We start from the raw sequence: 17,936 nt of genomic DNA, 5'->3' as shown, positions 1-17,936 counted from the left end.
AACCTAAAAATAATGACATTTGGGGTTTCCCCAACTAGAAGGGACCTCTCACATTGTCCTAGAATAGTTGTTCTCATTTGCGATGACCTTGCTCCCAGGGAACATTTGATGATGTCCAGACACAGTTTTGATTGTCATGACCAAAGAGGTGTGGCTGGTATCTCGTTAAGAGGCCAAGGATACTGGTAAGCATCTTACAACGTCCGGGTCAGCCCGTCTACACACCGATACTCAGCAATTCCAATCAGCCTTGTTTTCAGTATCTCACTCTCAATCACAGTCAGACAGCCGAAGATTACCAGACAGCGCAGCAGAACTTCCAACAGAAAACAGACCAAGCACAAACTAACAAAAGCAGTTTGGAGGAAACAGGTATCTTGAAGCAAAAATAAACAAACAAACAAAAAAACTTGTCAGGAACAAGTGGTTGAATCGTATTCGATCCCGATTTGATTCTTTTTGCTACATATAACTGCCTTCACGTCAGAAATTTCCCTTAACCTATAGACTTGACTTAAAACCTATTGTCATGGTTACTGCTAACGATATCATCGGGCCCATCTAGTCACTGGCATCAGGGCTGGGGTCACGGAAGCTCAGTGGGCTCGTGGAGGCCTCGGTGATGAGGGACTTGACATCATCAGAATGATTCTTACTGAGGACTTGAACAAATGAATGAAGGAGCTACAAAGATGGAAAGAGGGAAGTTAAAATAAACCTTATGGAGCAATACCAGCATTGCTGATATCGATGTGAATTTATGGTTTCCTTTATGGAGAGGTGTCAAGATCATGAAAGAACTGAGGAACTGTTCCAGGCCGAAGCTAATGCAAGATGACAAATGCCATGAATAATCCTAGATTTTAAAAACCTATGAAGGACATTACTGGGACAACTGATGAAATGTGAATAGGGTCTGTGGATTAGATGATAGTTCTGTGTATCAATGTTAACTTCTGGATTTTGACGGTTGTATTATGGGTTTATATGTTATTTTTGGAAAACAGACACAAGTTTACATATAATTAAGTGGGTGATTACGTATCGTGGCTGCAACTTGTTTTTAAATGGTTCAGGGGAAAAAATACTATATCGTGTGTATATAAAATGAGAAAGAAAATGACAGGATAAATGTAGCTAAATGTTAACAATTAGGGAAACTGGAAGGGAAAATACAGGCATTCTCTATGCTATTATGGCAACTTTTCTCTAAGACTGAAATGTCAAAATGTAAAACAAAAAAAAAGAACATGGATATTGTTTATAACTAATATAGAACAAATTCCAAGGCATATTAAATGAAAAAAAAAACAAAAAACCCAAAATGCAGAAAAATGTGTATTATGCTCATGCTCCTCTTTGTGTAAATAAAGGGGGGAGGGATTGTGAGTGTATTCTTATATATGCAAAGTACCCCTAGAAACATACCAGAATCTGATCTACACTGGTTTCTTCCAGTTGGAAAATAGGTGGCTAGAGGAGAAGGATGAAAAACAGGTTTTTACTCTCTGAAAATCTGAATTGTGTACTACATGAAATGAAGTAACTTGAAAAAAAACAAAACAAAACCCAGAATGCTTCAATTCAGTGGTTGCCAAATACAAGTGCCAAGCTGGATGCCATAAAATGGAAGCACCTAGGGAACATTTAAACCTAGATGAGCAGGCATCAATTCCAGAAATTCTATTTCAGTGAGTCCAGGGTAGGACTCAGGTATCAGTAAAATTTCCCTAGTTAATTACAAAATATAGCATGGTTTAGGAATTGTTGCTTTCACCAAATCACCCAAAACTGATCCTCTCTAAACCCAAAATTCTAAGTAAATTAGGAAATTAGAAATACTTTCTGTCCAATGAGAGAATAAGATCATAATGTAGAGCAAGAAAAACCCACAAGTGAAACCAGAAAATCTAAACCAGGGGGAGGGGTGGTGTGGATCAGGCGGGGACGGGGCGGGGGGCAGAGTGGGAGGGCTGCACAGACGAGGCTGGCCCCAGGGCGCGCGGCCCGTCAGTCACCCAGCTCTGCAGCCACTTGCATTAGAAGCCCAGAGTAGCGGCACGGCGGTCTCTGCATGGCCATGGCCATGAGACAGAGGTTCAACCACTTTCTGCACAAGAACTGCATGACCGACCTCCTGGCCAAGCTGGAGGCCAAGACCGCCGTGAATGAAGCTACACCGTGCTCGGTGTAATGGGGCTGGTGGCCTTGCACCTGGTGTGCGGTTGTGGAGCCTGTCCTTGGCAACCTGGTAACATTTGGCTACCCAGCCTACATCTCAAAGCCAGACCGAGTCCCACGAAGATGCCACCCCGTGGCTGACCTGCTGGGTAGTGTATGGTGTGCGCAGCATTGCCGAATTCTTCTCTGACCACTGTCTGTCATGGTTCCCCTTCTACTACACGCTGACGTGCAGCTTCCTGCCGTGGTGCACGGGCCCCAACCCCTCCAACGGGGCGGAACTGCTCTACAGGTACATCATCCCTCCTTTCTTCCTGAAGCAGGAGTCCCAGGTAGACAATGTGGTGAATGACCTGAAGGTCAAAGCCAAAGGGACTGCAGATGCCATCGCTAAAGAAGCCAAGAAAGCTGCCATGAATTTACGGGGTGAAAAAAAGAAGAGCACCTAAAGCAATGATGGATGAAACCTTCCTGCCCTCTCTGTTATTAGAGCTTGACGTTGTATTAGGGACTGGTATAATCATTTTAATAATGTTGCTTTGGAAACATTTTTTGATATATTAAAAAAAGGAATGTGTTGTAAAAAAAAACAAAAAAAACAAAAAACAAAACAAGAAAATCTGAAACCCAAGTTTGCACTGACCCCTGAACAGAAGCCTAGTCATATAAGTCACTCTACCTTTGCGCTTTCTTCTTACGGACCAAAGTTACTGTTGAGGCTAAGGTCACCTGAGTATTACTTAGTATAGATAATACAGTCAAATACTCTGCATTCTTCAGAAGGAACATTCTGTATAAATATATAACAAGATTACATAGTTACTTAGTTTTAGTTAAAAAACAATCAGTTGACACAAGTAGATACAATGTCTGTAACATTTTAGATCTCCAATGGTAGGTTCACCGGTGTTCATTTTATTATTTTGTTTTATATCTTAATGTTAACTATATTCTCTCCTATGCCTGTTACAGTAAAGCAACAAAACAACAATTAGTTTAGATGGTTAGTCCTTACATTTAAAAAAAGAAGTAAATACAAGAAAACTAAGCATTACCATGCCAGCAGTACATATTTATTGTTATTCATGAATGGTCAAAATACTTACAAGGCCCATTATTATTAATCACACATATGAAATATCTCTTTGTAACATGGAGTGAAAAGGACACTTTTATATATATTTAAAAAATACATACACACATGCTCTCTGTCAAGTGCCCACTGCTACAAAAGCAGGAGGCATCAAGCTGCAGGAGCTCCAATATACATAACATGTTGAAATATCTCAAGCATAAAAACTGTATTTAAGTTGCAAAAATAAAGTTTCTTTCTTCAAACATTTTGATCTGCGCTCAAGTGAAACTTATCATGAACACCATTGATTTTCATACTATTTAATACACTTTAAAACAAAAAGGTCAACAGTTGCAAAAGTCCTAACAATGTAGAGGTTATAGGAATGGATAATGCATTTCATCCCGCCACCCCCCAAAGAAAATCTACAGCAGATGTTTCATCCTGGCTCATTTAAGAATAATCATCTACTATACTCAGAGCCAGAACCAACAAAATGATGAAAAGAAACATGACTTCAAACAAGGCATTATTGACCGTAGTTTTTTACACAATTTCACTAGTGCAAGGGCATCATTTACCTGAAAGATCATGAGTCACAATTAAAGAGCACGCATACAAAACTATTTCTTTTTCTTTAAAAAGTGCCACATACTGTAGTTATCATTACAAAAAAAGACAAGACATACACTAATGAAAGACCGTTTGTCTCCATCTCTTATCAATGAGGAAAGGCCAGAGTGATTCTTTAATTCCAATTCGAAATGGTGTTCGCTGGCCAATGCCCAAGGTCTCTAATTTGGAGCAGTCAAGCTGAGCATTTCTCGGACGTTGTGCTCCTAAGACAGGGCTGTCAGTTATCTTTAAAGAAAAATAAAAGCAAAATATCAAAAATAAATGGAAAGCTACATGTTCAGGTTTTACATTCTCTACTTCATTTTTTTTTTTTTTTTACCTCAGTGCAAGAAATCAGATTTGATCCCTGGAAAAATAAAGAAAAAGTCTGCAACAATCAAGACAATACTTCTTCTATAAGCTACACCAATACTTACGGACTTCTTTATCATACATGATAATTTAGAGAAAAATAACAATATAAACTGAGAAGATACAAGCGAAGTCCACTTTGATTACTACCTGAAAATGAAGTTACCAATACTTCCAAAGCAACATGAAAATGGTAGTGATACACACTTCCGTAATGGTTCTGGACTTTCGAAAGGCGAGAGTTTAAATGTGTGTACTTACAGGTCTTAAATGACTGCTGGGGAGGTTGAAGGCATCTGCAATCGCACACGCCATTTCATACTTAGTCATCTGTTCGTTGCCAGACCAATGAAAAGTTCCTTTAATTGATGGATCCTAACAAGGACACACAAATTCAAAATAGTTTCAACTTTTTGAGTTGAATGAAATGGTAGGTCTGACAAGAAAGGTAATTTAAAATGTCCAAAAAAGAAATGCATCTCTCCTTTCTGGAATGTTCTCCACAAGAAATCTAAAATAGAATCCCTATAAGTATTCCCAGCTAAACATAAAAAGCAATTTCTAGAATTTAGCCTTGAGAATGTTTTTAAATGAAAATATAAATGACTCCCATTTTACTTAGTGGGAATCCTAAAAATGATTACAGATTTTATGGAAACACAGCCCAATTTAATGAGTATTTCTAATTATAGTAAGAAGCTAAAAACAAAACTTAAGAACCATTTTTCAAGATGAGCTAATTAGTCATAACATCCTTAAATACTGACAGTACATATTCAAGATATACATATATACATATATATATAAATTTTTATGTAAAAAGTACAGTCATGTATTTTATATTCTAAAATAAATCAGCCTCTGACCTTTCTTTTTATGAATATTCTATTTAGCTCCAACTTTTTCAAAAGTTTAAAATTAACTCCTATTCAGCTATCTAAAAACAAAAACAAAAAACCACATTATTCTTAAAACGGCTGAAATTATAAATACCTATGTAGATTTTTTTTGACATTACGTAGATCTTATGAGTACCTTCTTAAAAAACTTCAGATTACTGTTACTCACAATAAAAATACACGTATTCAGTCATATTGCAATAAAACAATGATAAATGGTGTCTGTAGTATTTGAGAAATGACTGTAAATACAAGAATATGATATTTTTATTACAAATACAGCCTCCTATCTGTAAACTATTTTTGTCTGGTCTTGTAGTTTTTAAAAAAAAAAAAGCACTTTAATTTTCATTCATTAACAGGATTTCCCCTGTGATGGAAGTTAGGACATCTTCCTGCCCAAGATTCTCACCAGCATCCTCTTCTCTGCTAGCTGACGACACACGGTGGCTACATCTTTGACGTGTGTGGGGAATCTCTGCTGCCAGTGGTCCATGTTCGCTGACTTGTTGCTGAACTGCACTTTATCAAACATAACAGTCACGGCACTTTCTTCAAGCTTTTCGACTTCTCCATACAGAACAGGAATTCTCAAAACAGCAGCTCCTAGAAATGAAGCAGGTAGTATTTTAAAGCTGACTGGTTCTTCAATAACTATGTATGGTGCTAGGAGGGTACTAGACTTATTGGGGGGGGACTTCTTAAGTTACATAAACGTCTAACAACTATGTTGTACACCTGAAACTAATGTAATATTGAATGTCAACTGTAACTGGAAAAAAAAAAGCAAAAACTAACTGGTTCTTAAGTCTTGATATAAGATGAAAATATGTGGGTTTAAACAATATCGTAGTAGAAAACTTGCAAGATACCAAAATGACACAGCTCACCTATAATGAAGCCCATTTAACAAATGTGATCCTGAATGGTTTCAAATATTCTCTCATTTAGGGTATTTTTATATATAATGTCTTCATCATTATGATGATTAAAAATAAAACTAAATGTGATGAATGATCCTTGATTGGATCCTAGATAAAGAGTAAAATGTAATAAAGGGCATTATTGGGACAATTGGGAAAATTCCTATAAAGACTGTATATTATAGTACAGTAATACTAAATTTCCTGAGTGTGATAACTGCATTGTAAAGAACATTCTTGTTAGAAGATACGCGATAAAGAATCTGGGGATTAAATCCAGTAATTCTTAATGAGTTCAGAAAAAAAAAATTTATATGTACAAAACACATGTGGCAAAACATTAACAATTAGTGAATCCATATAAAGGGTTTGTGAGTATTCACCACATAATTCTTGAAATTATTAATTAAAGAATTATGGGGCGGCCCTTTTGGTTCAGTTGGTTAGAGCGTGGTCCTCTTAGCAACAAGGTTGCTAGTTTAATACCTGCATGGGCCACTGTGAGCTGCGCCCTCCACAGCTAGACTGAAATAACTACTTGACTTGGAGCTGATGGGTCCTGGAAAAACACACTTAAATGAACAAAAAGTTAAAAAAAAAAAAAAGGATTTATGAGGTATTTTAATTTTATGTTGGTCCCTACTGAGGGGTTACAACAGACCTTTTTAATTAAGTTAACTTAGTGGGTAACTGTATGTAAGTATGTATTCAAGGGTAATTTCTGCAGGATAATTCATAATAGGAAAAGCCTAAAAACGGAATGTCTATTAATATGATATCTATACCAAGGGATGCTGCGCAAGGACATCTTAGGCAGTAGTTTTAGTGCAGGGGATCGTTAAACCAAGTGCTATGCAGCCACTGATAGGAAAAAGATACCCAAGAAATGGCTCCACGTGTACTGAAATGCAAGTATGTGGGGGAAAAACAGATCACAAAACAACACGCATATATTAAAAAATCACAAAAGGCACTTCCATACGTAACCAAATTTGGTGCTTCTCTCTGAGGTAGCATTATAAAAGAACTTACACTATTTACAATTTTATATTTTTTAATTTTTTTTTCCAAGGAGGTTATACCTTTTATAACCAGCACATATACATATATGTATATATGTATGTATAGGCAAATACACATAGGAAAAAAAAGAGAAACCACACAAATAACAAAATACCTCAATCTAAGGGAATTATATTGACCAATTTTTTGAAATTAGATCACAAAATTTGTACTATATGATTTGTTCTTTCTATATAACGATATTTATGTATACACTGACAGCGGAAAAAAGTCTTGAAGGATTCATACATTTTTCAACATTTCTAAAATTCTTAATTTTCTTTTTTATTAACTACATGCTCTAATTTTTCTCCAATGATTTGTGATCCTTGATTAATATATATATACACACATACACACATACATACACTTGGGGTGCCAAAAAAATGTATACACATTTTACAGATGCTATCTATGTAGTACTTTTCAAAGTTGAATTATGGTAGCAATGTATATAGTATGACGTTCGCTCAAAAGATGGCGTTAATCAAATGAATGCTAGAGTCACCATGTGACAGGCAGGACAGTCAAAGAAAATGGCAGAAGCACAGTTGTTGTTCGAGGAGCACAAGACCATTTTGAACTGGCATTTGAAAATCGAGAGCATTCTTCTGACTTAACACACCTTTACTTCTACCTATGGGGGACCTTAAAGGATGTGGTGTACTGTAGAAAACCGGCTACAATGGCGATATTTCGGGAAGAAACTGAAGTGGCACGCGCAGAGATACAAGTGGACATTTTGGTCAGCGTTGCTCAAGCAGTAGTTCGCCATAATCAGAAGTGGCTGGACGATGATGATAACCATTTTGAGCACCTCTTGTAATTGCAGAAGTCAAATGTGACTTGTATTCATCTTTTGTTATTGGTATATATTGAGTATTACCATTTGAATAGTTTTTTCCTTTCTTAAAACGTGTATACATTTCTTTAGGGACCCTCTGTAAGTACATACATAGGTATATATGTATGCATGTATGTACGTGTATAAAAAATAAACAGAAAGGAATCCTCAAAAACAATCAGGAGCTGAAGAGATTGCTGTTTCTTACCTAAATTGTTCTGCAGGACAGCTTTTTCTCCTTCTAATTTTGTTTTGCCATACAGATTTAGGGGACTTGGTATGTCTTCCTCTCTGTAAGGAGGATTTGTTCCATCAAATACATAATCTGAGCTAATATAGATTAGAAAGGCTCCAATTGCAGCTACAAAAAAAGACAGAAAAGAATCTCTTAAATTAGTATGACATTACTCTTTACTCTTCACTGGAATTGATGTAATAATGGCTTATTCATCATATATAAAAACAAATGTCTTATGAGCAATTCACAAAACTTTAATCTTTATAAACTCAGAGATCATTTAATATTTCATAAAGATTTTATACAGTCATCATTACCTGCTTCCTTTGCTAAATTCCCAGAAGCGTCCACATTAAGTTGAGCCGCAGCATCTGGATGATTTTCTACAACATCTGGCCTTCTCTCTGCTGCACAATGTACTATGACATGGGGCTGGAAGTTAAGTATTGATTTTTAACCCAAAAAGGAATATAACAGAAACTGAAGCCTTCCAACAGTAAATTATTTGTAGAAAAAAGTTGACATTCCATCGAATCATTGTAATTTTTGAGGTAGTTTTCCCACGTTTCCCTTTTTCAAGGTTCAAACTTCCTTTAAAAGGAAAGAGCCATTGAGTAAGCCCTAGGCACCAGACAACCCTCTAGGTCAACAGCTCTAGTTCTCAATCAAAATAAGCTTCATCCCCTCATTTGGATGGGAGAAAAGAGCTATCATTTGTGTGATTAATATGATGTGTGATTAACATGACCTAAATACTAAGAAATCTGTTAAAGGAAAAGGAATACCAATTGCCAATCAAATTCATAAATTCAAATCTTAGACCAATCATTTAAAGAGAATCAACTACCTATAAAAATTATATTCCCAGTTGAGCATTTCGTATGTCGCCTATATACTAAGCACTGTGCAGAGAGCAAGGATTTCATAATCAAGTGGAAAAGACAAATATGTGAAAAGGCTGTTTGACTATATTGTGACAGACGTCAAGATAGAGGAATGCAGAGGGTCCTTTGGAGAGAAGAGGCACCTATTTCCCAGAAGAGCTGAGCCAGAGCTAATATTTGGGACAATCACGGACAGGACAGGCAAGGCTATGTTGTACCCACATACCAAATGTCCCCCTCAACAACTCACTACTTGAGGGAGCACGATCGTAGCTGTTTTCAAACTTGAATGTACACAGTCTGGGGTGCTTCTTAAAATGTAGAGTCCTGGGTCCCACCACCGACTTACTGAATTAAAATCTCTGGGAAAGAGAGGCCGAAGAACAAGTTGCCCAAAAGATTCCGTTGCAAGTGTTACTTGGAACACATTTTTAGAAAGAACCTGCACACTCCATTTGATTAGAGATGGAACAAAACCTATTTTTTTCTGTGGTACTATGACCACGGCCAACAAGTTATTTAACCTCTCTAAGCCTTTGTCATCTCTAAAATGGAGATGATGTTATCTATTTTGTAAGGTTTACAGGTAATATTAAAAGAACAGTTGCATATTAAGTGGTACTTACAAGAGTACTTCATAAATATCAGCTTTTAATAAAATGCTTTATATTTCGGTCTCTTGCCTAATCTTCTCAAGGACTGCATACACTTTGCCATGATAAAAAAAAAGTGCACTGGATATTGCTACCTAACAGGTTAGAGCTTCAGTACAGCAACTTCCTTGAGAGCAACGCTTTCTATATCTTCTAGATGATTCTTAATATAGTTTACAGGTGTGTGAAAATACACTAAACCATACCTGAAAATCATAAATGATGTGATGAACTGCATCAGAATCCAACAGATTAACCTGTTCAAACTTTGGTCTTGCTCTCCTAAAACCACATCCAATGGCATGCCAATTATTCTGCTGAAATTCTTTGTACACAGCTCTGCCAAGAAGCCCAGTGGCACCAGTAACCAGGACCCGCCTGTTGGGGATGTTAACTTCCTCCTAAAGGGTAAAGAGGGGAGAAAAAGGATTATTTACTGTGTTGCTATTGTGAAACATAAAAAAATTCCTTACACACCAAAATTAAAAGGAACGACTATTTAGGAAACAATTTAAGTTGTATTTGCAAGGCATCGTTTCTCAAATTTCCCTTCTTTCCAAGATGAGGAACACCCATTTCCTTTCAGATTCTTGAATAAAGTCAACATTTGCTACTAAAAAAAAAAACAGAAGTTTTATTAAATTTTATCCTCTTGAAGACTTATTATTTCAAGTGTTGTTAGTCACCTAATTCTGAACTGTCTAAAACGTTAAATACACCTACAATAACCAAACATCTTTCCTTTTCAGCCCTTATCCAGCAGAATAACTTAGCAGACTACATACACATTTACAAAAAAGGAAAGGCCACCAAAACCAGGTATTTTTATAATAGGAAAAACCTGAAATGAAAGAGACAGCATAAAGGGAAGTTCTGAAATATTTTTTTCTTTAGTTCAACCAGTTTCAAGACATTTTAAAAGTTGAAGGAAAATTCATCCAGACTCTGTTGCCAAAACTCCACTCTAAGTGAAGACTTAGGAAAACAAGGATTTCGGCCAGCAAAATATTTTCTTTGAATTTTGGCAAGAAAACAACTCTACAAAGACTGAATTGTGAAGAGGCCAAAACATGCCAAGTCTAGCAGAGATACACTCAGAAAAATTTACACAGGATAAATACCATAAAGATCTCCAGGAAAATACTATTTAGAGCTATGATTCGGTCTCTTCTATTTCTCACTTTTTACGTCACTCTAAGAAGCAAAGAACTACAGCAGTTCTTAGGTCAGTGGTTCTCAGGATCCAGGGTATGGATCAGAAACATCTGGAAGGCTCTCAGATAATATGCATTTCTACTAAGTGTGATGCTTGAGAACTACAATCTTGAATTCCAGGAAAGTGCAAAGCTTTCTTAAAGACAAATTTCTCTTTCAAACAAGCCAAAAAATTGCCATCTACCTTTCTAAAAGTGAAATCTTTCCCCCTTTGCCCGTTAAAAAGGAAAATTAGAAAAAAGTCGAAGAACAAGCATTATGCAAGATACAAAGGTTACTACAGTAGATTAAGATTCCTGCATACCTCACTGAGTCTGTGAAACACAGTTTCCTCTTTTTAACATCTCGGTTAAATGAATGAAATAGATGTGCATCGTATGAAATGTGTCAGTTTGGCAGTGTTTTCTGCTTTTTAGTGCATCTTTAAATAAGGGCCCAGATGACCTTATAATCAAGAGCTTCTTAAATGTGACGCAATACAGTATTGTTACAAGCACAGCAAGGCATTTTAGGAAATATAATACACTTAACTTTAAAAAAGGATAGAGATGCATGGAAAAAATACAACCTTACATCCTTACACCCTGGGGAAATATGGTCAGATGTCAATGCTCAAGAATTTTCATTATTCCAAGAGCAAAGATCTGAAACTTTTCTGAAACAGAAATGATTCCAAACAATCTTATATTTGAAAACTATCAAGTGTTACATAAACCTATTACCATATCTTCTGATCATAATCATTCCTTTTGATCATAAAAATAGCCTTGTTTGGCAGGGCAGATCTATTTCCAAGGTGAGGAACCTGAAGTGTAGAGATGTTAAAAGTTTTGCCCACTGTAAAAGGGAAAAGGTTATGACAAGAACTTAGGTCTTCTTGCTTCTCTGGTCCAGCCAAATACATTCTGAACTTTGTCTCAATCTTTTGAACTTGTATTTGGAATCACGAGAATTAAGTTTTATCTGCTCTGTCACCAACTGTGGTACTGAGAAGTTACTCCATCTCTACTGATCTTATGAATGAAGCATTTGGACAAGATGACAAGGATCTTCCAGCTTTCCAGTTCTACAATTCTAACATTTTCCCTGTTATCCTTACCACACAGGGGTCTGAAGAGTGTGAATTTACCTACGTAAAGTAACTTTTACTCTTTTCACTTAGTCTCTCTAGAGACTCAATGAGTATCTTTTGTCACAGTATAGGAACCAAAAGATTTTTCCATTTCAATTACAAGTGTATCAGTGGATGCAAATAAAATGTGCATCACTCTGAAATTAAAAGATGCCAAACGAAAATAACTCTTCTATTTGTGAGTTTCTATACAAACAGAACCTTACCTAAGCTTTTTAAAGCACACTGTTTTGATTGTTTTATTTTTAAATGAAATAGTCCTCTGAAAATTACTTTGGACCATTACTCTACAAATTTAGTTCTGCAAAACTGAGGAATGTCCAAACACCCTAAGGAACTCAGAATGGAAGACTAAAAAGTTGTTTAGTTAATCTAAACCACAAGAAAGAGTTGAAAATATTCTGTCTGCCTGAAAAGTCTTTCTCAATTTTTATTACCTTACAGATAAATTCTATCAAACAGCACTTTAAGTTACTCTGAACATATTTGCCTCTTATTGTATAAACACTTTAGATGTACAGAATTCAGCAACTTCAAGTAACCAGATTTACAGACACCAAGAAAATTCTTGAAAAATTAAACGAAGATAAATAAATGTAGAACTACCACTCTTCTTATGCAAATCAACTCAAATAAACTGTATACATAATGAAAAATAAATGACACCTTCAGAATGATCCAAAACAATACTCTGGGATTTCTAATTTAGCATACTTGCATTAAAAATATCCTAGAAAAAGTAGGGTGAAACATCACTAATATCTAAACAGAGATCTTCATAAACGTTAGTAGTAAATATAACAATACTTTGCTATTTTTAGCACATCTTAAATTAAGTGAAGTTTTTAACTGATCCTCACAACATTCCTGTCAAGGCAGATCTTTGAGTAGACATTCCTGGACTTTTAAAAAACTTTTTAAGATCCCATGACTACTTAGATGACACTGGTCTAACTCCTACTATCACCCAATTGTATGCCCCAGCCAGTATTATTTTTAAAAAACCACTACTGTGTTTCTCTTAACATAAACTAGAAGACAGCCCTCATTCTCACAAGTGGGTTTTAATTCTATACATGTTTTGAGAGGAGCAAATACATGCCAAGCTTCTTGGTTGTACCATTTGTAACAAAGGAAACCCCATTTTCATTAGGCTCCTGAACTCCTACTCTGAAACTTGCGTTTTATACACGCACATACACATACCAATACGTATGTATCCATGTAAGCTAAAAATAGGTAAGAAGTACTCAGCACTATTTGGGGTACATAGGAATATAAAGGTTTAAATAGCCAATCTATTCTAACTTTACCCTCAAAACCCCAAAGTTACTTGTAATCACTGTACACTCTACATTTGCAGGTGAAAAAATTTTGCATTACCAAAAGCTGCCACCTCCTATTATACCCACAAGACATATTGGTCGGGACATTACCGGTCTTCTTAACCCCATGCTAGATATTGAAGGGAACCAACATTTCGCTACCCTGAAGCTGCTTTTAGGATATAGACTTTCAGCTGTTTAAGAAACAAGACTCAGAGAACCTTTGAGACTCTCCCCATTTCCTGCCCAAGAGATGCAGACAGAAAAACCTATGCTGGGAAGGGAGATTTGGCTTAAGAATTTTTACCCCAGAATTAGTCAGGAAGACTCCAAGCCTATTAGCTAGATACCCCATGTCCCATTGTTTCTGAGTTGCCTAACAAGAATTTTTCTATCATGTATGTTCAGCTATTCCTGAACTATCTGGAAATCACTCATTCTCACTCCTGAAATCTAAAACCCCATCTCACCCCTTCTCTCCTTTGTCCAGAATGTCTTATATACTCAATGCTGCCTCGCTATCTTTGAAATTTTCATGCTTATGTGAATTCCCCATGAGTATGTATTGAATATTTGATTTTCCCGTTAATCTGTTAATTTGTTCAGCCCAGCTGAAAAAATTTAGACAGTGGAGTAAATGTCTTCTTTTAAACCCGACAAAATATTCTGTTGATTGATGAATGCTGGGAGGGCTGGAATAGAGGAGGGAGAGTCTTTCCCAAACACAGTAGTAGCTTCCTTTCTGCAACCTCCATAGTAGTTGAAAGCCCCAGAAAAAGAGACCTGCATTTGAATCCTAGGTCCAAACAGTACTGAACGAACTTGGGCCACGGACTTACCCTCTAAGCCTCAATTGCCTCCTCCGTAAAATGGAGGAAAAACAATCTGGTAGTTACTAAGATTACAGTAAATAACATGTACAACGCATAACGTAGTTTTTGTATTTTGTATAAACTAAGAGTTGAGTAAGTTGTCATCTCCAATACTGTTAGTATTTCTGAAATACCTTTCCCCCTTCTTCCTAAGAGATACAAACAGGTAAGATCGAGGGATACGGACACGGATTAAAAAAAAAAAAAAAAATTAAGAAAAAAATCAAAACTGACAACAGCTCTGAAAACCCTTCTTCATTCCCGAAAGGGGAGACTGGAGACTCAAAACGTGAAACCCGATCTACTCGATTTCCCGTCGCAGAGGCTGGGAAAGACTAACGGGTGTGTGCCGAGGTAAACAAACTCAATGGCGCCGCCCAGGTCTCCCAGGGCTGGAAGGTGGCACTGAGCAGACTCGCGCCAGAAGCTCCAACTCAGGGATGATGCGCCAGGAAAACAACTCGAACCCCTGAGACCTGGGTCGTCCCCCTCTGCAGCCCTGGTCCCCACGAGACCCCCGGGAGGACTCCTTCACCTCCACCAGCCGGCAGCTCCCGGGAACGAAGTGGATGGAGAGCTCCTTCTCCCGCCCCACCATGTCCGCGGTCTTCACGCAGCCGCCTCAGCGACCGCCACTTCCTCCAGTCCTGGACCGTCGCGGGCCGCAGCTCCCTCGCCCTCGGCTCGCTTCCTATAGGTCCAGGCCGGTCCCGCTCACCGCTTCCGGCTTCCGCCGCCAAGGTCGCGCCTGTTGATTGGACACGTTCCGCCAATGCCCCCCCCAAAAGGGGGCGGTGTGCTCGGGTAGCTTTCAGCCCACGCGCCAACTCTTAAAGGGATACACAAAACAAAGGCTTTGGCCTGAAGCGGGGCAGGCACACAAGTTTTGTTTTGAAGGGTTTGTTTATGCGCTTTTTTTTCCTTGACTAAGGAAGGATTGAATTGCATCGCCTGGAGATTCAAGTTTGCACACTGTGCTCAGCGCATAAGAATCAAGTGGACATGTAATATATAAACTGGGATAAAACATTTAAAGTCATGGGGCGTGAGGGGAGAGAGAAAACACAATAGACATGTATCTCTAGAGCATTAGAAGTGTTTTTGAGAGATTTAGAAAGAGACAACGAATACAAATAAAAGTGTTGGTCTCTGAGTCATTAACATCTGTAGAACCAATTTGTCTTTCTGGGATGCTAAAAAGTAGTGTGTGAAATTCCAAAGATGCCAAACTATTTTCAACTAGTTAAAAATAAAACAGGAGGGGAAGGTACAGGGATGGGGGATTAATCATTTGGGTGCCTCTTCAAAATGCATGTTCTCAGACTTTATCAATAATTATAGAATGAGAATCTGTGGTAGTAGAGCCCGGGACTCTACATTTTAGTGGATTTAACAGTGAGAACACCCTTTGAGCAGCACCGCCTTCAGGGCTGCAGCTCGGGCTGCACCAGCCTAGTCTCCACAACAACAGAAAGCCGAAGAAGGAATCAAGGGGTGAAAGTTATGCTGGACCACTTCTATACTGTTTTTTTTTTTTTTTTAAGTAACAAGTCAGATTCAGCCTTAAGTGCTGAGAACAACTCAACTGATTTCTCTTTCACTTCAAAACTGCAAATTCCCGCGCCAGCCAGGATGCCTGTGCAACTTATTCAGAAAATAAATGCATACACACATACACATACGTAAATAAAACAGCACGAACCGTGTAGGGTTCGCCAGTTTTTCCCGGAACAGTTTGAGTGTTCTTGTCCAGACACACAGGAGACCAAGACCTAAAAGTCGCCCACCAACGTGACTGCTCTTGGATCTGTCTGAAAAGATCTCATTTTCAAAATCCTTTTTGGTATAATCTTAGAGCTAAAGCCTGAGGCCTTTTAAAAAAAGTTTTTCCTTGTCTGAGTCCCACGACGTTCCTACCCAACCCCCAACAACTGATTCCTTATTTATGTAAACAAAGTTTCTTTGGAACAGTAATGAGAGCCCAAGGCCCCTCGCTTTCCGATTTTTGTTTTAATCCATATTATTACTGTTAATCAGTTTAGTGTTATTTAGAAAGTCCTTGGAGGGACTGCCCCATCCCTAAATATGCATGATCTGCAGACAACAAAGAAAAGGGGGGATGGAAATAGGGGAGAAGATTCAAGAGCCTCTGAATTCTCTCTTTAAGAACTGGGTTGTTGTTGGTTTTTTTAAGTCTCCAATTGCAACCTGTGATGCAATCTAATCTTTCTTGGGAAAAAGAAAAATTAAGTATTGAATGTGAAGAAGATTTAAGGACATGCACATACAATTAACATATTGTTTCTCAGAGCAGCACTGTCTAGAGGGAAGAATAAAAGAGTTACTTGCCTACATTTGAGAATCTGGTTTGATACTTGGCAGGTGAAACTTGGGTATAGTTCTAGGGGCACAAAGATGAAAGTTTCTATGTGAATAAAAAGGCCATCGTTATATAAACAACATCCAAATTAAGTCTATAAATTTAAAGAGAGCAACCTGGAGCTAAACATTAACTTTAGCAGATTCAAGTCATGCAAAGAAAGGCTAGAGTACACGATGCCGATAAAAAGTCTTATTTATACAGAATCGTCACCTACATCATTGCATTTAATCTGGTAAATGAAACTGCTGTTCTACATTTTATTTTTGTCAAGTAATAAGACTTAGCTGAGTTCTCCATGCAGGGTCAATAATTAAAATTGGCTTATTGTTTCACATCTCAAAGTTATATGCTTTAAAGAAATGAATGACACCCATTTCCGATGTTTTTTTGCACACCCTTTCAGCTTTTAGCAGACATTCACTGGATGCTTTTAAAGAAACTCTAACTTCAAAATGCTTCATCTCCTGAACCGCTAGTTCTTACCTGTTCCATGTTCTCCGGCATTTCAGGCATGGTTCCAAAATTGTCTCAGGAAAACAGATTTGGGATGAATCTCAGCCCCTGCCTCCTTTGGCTGGGTCTTTGTTCTCCCTGCAGTGAGCGCAGGCACGGAAAACGTGAGAGCCAGCTTTACTCGACCTTTGAAATTAGCATTTTGATGCCAATCCCAGAATCTCGTGCAGTTTTCTACATTGCAGTAAACTGGCAGCTGATTCCCTGTGGCAGACTTGAAAATACCCAATGAGAAGTTTCATTTTTAATTGCCAGACAAGTCAAGGTCCTTTAGCAAAACCGTTTGGGGAACCAACTTATTTTTAAGAAACACACAAAACACCTTACTGTGAAGACTTGTTGCAATTTTCTCTTGCAGAAAAAAAGCAGGAGCCAGTGGTTAGAAAGCATGGAGACCACGCAATCGATTCCTGTTCTGAAATATTTTATTTAGTTACACCTTATTACCACAGAATCTTCAGTAAATTAGTAAAGTTCTCCAGTGCTTCCCCCCTGCAGTGCTTTCTAATTAACTATTTCAAAGGGCAGTAAATGGCAGGTGGTAACAGCATGCAGAAATTAAAATGCAACAGGTTATTTCCATTAACACTGTCTTGCCCTCTGTGTGAGAAAACTGCAGGTGACATAACCCTAAATTTGGCCAAGCACTAAAGACTTTTAAATCCGTGATTCCTAAATCTGCCTGCACCACAGAACCTATGAAACAAATTCATTCTGTAGGGGTGAAGCCCAGCAATATTATTTTTAACA

The 17,936-nt window shown here is 37.7% G+C and overlaps 1 protein-coding gene and 1 pseudogene across 4 annotated transcripts; one reads left to right on the top strand and one right to left on the bottom strand.

The window, feature by feature from the left end:
* Positions 1-1,957: 1,957 nt before the first annotated feature.
* Positions 1,958-2,772, top strand: LOC109452135 (receptor expression-enhancing protein 5; annotated as a pseudogene).
* Positions 2,773-3,232: 460 nt separating this feature from the next.
* On the bottom strand, positions 3,233-17,326 carry MAT2B (methionine adenosyltransferase 2 non-catalytic beta subunit). 4 transcript variants are annotated; one of them, XM_074313872.1, is made up of 8 exons: positions 17,157-17,295; positions 9,953-10,147; positions 9,344-9,455; positions 8,527-8,641; positions 8,180-8,332; positions 5,555-5,748; positions 4,505-4,618; positions 3,233-4,117 (listed from the first exon to the last, which is right to left on the bottom strand). In XM_074313872.1, exons 2-8 carry the CDS (start codon positions 10,048-10,050, stop codon positions 3,947-3,949), a joined length of 957 nt encoding a protein of 318 aa, XP_074169973.1. In that variant the 5' UTR covers positions 10,051-10,147; positions 17,157-17,295; the 3' UTR covers positions 3,233-3,946. The 4 variants fall into 4 exon arrangements, with proteins under 4 accessions (XP_074169973.1, XP_074169972.1, XP_019596413.1 ...); XM_074313871.1 differs by lacking the exon at positions 17,157-17,295 and adding an exon at positions 14,826-14,964; XM_019740854.2 differs by lacking the exon at positions 9,344-9,455 and having other exon boundaries at positions 17,157-17,326.
* Between the last annotated feature and the right edge of the window lie 610 nt (positions 17,327-17,936).

Source organism: Rhinolophus sinicus, linkage group LG10, assembly GCF_036562045.2.
Source record: "Rhinolophus sinicus isolate RSC01 linkage group LG10, ASM3656204v1, whole genome shotgun sequence".
In the NCBI taxonomy this organism is placed as follows: Eukaryota; Metazoa; Chordata; class Mammalia; order Chiroptera; family Rhinolophidae; genus Rhinolophus; species Rhinolophus sinicus.
This window is presented reverse-complemented; position numbering and strand designations above follow the sequence as displayed.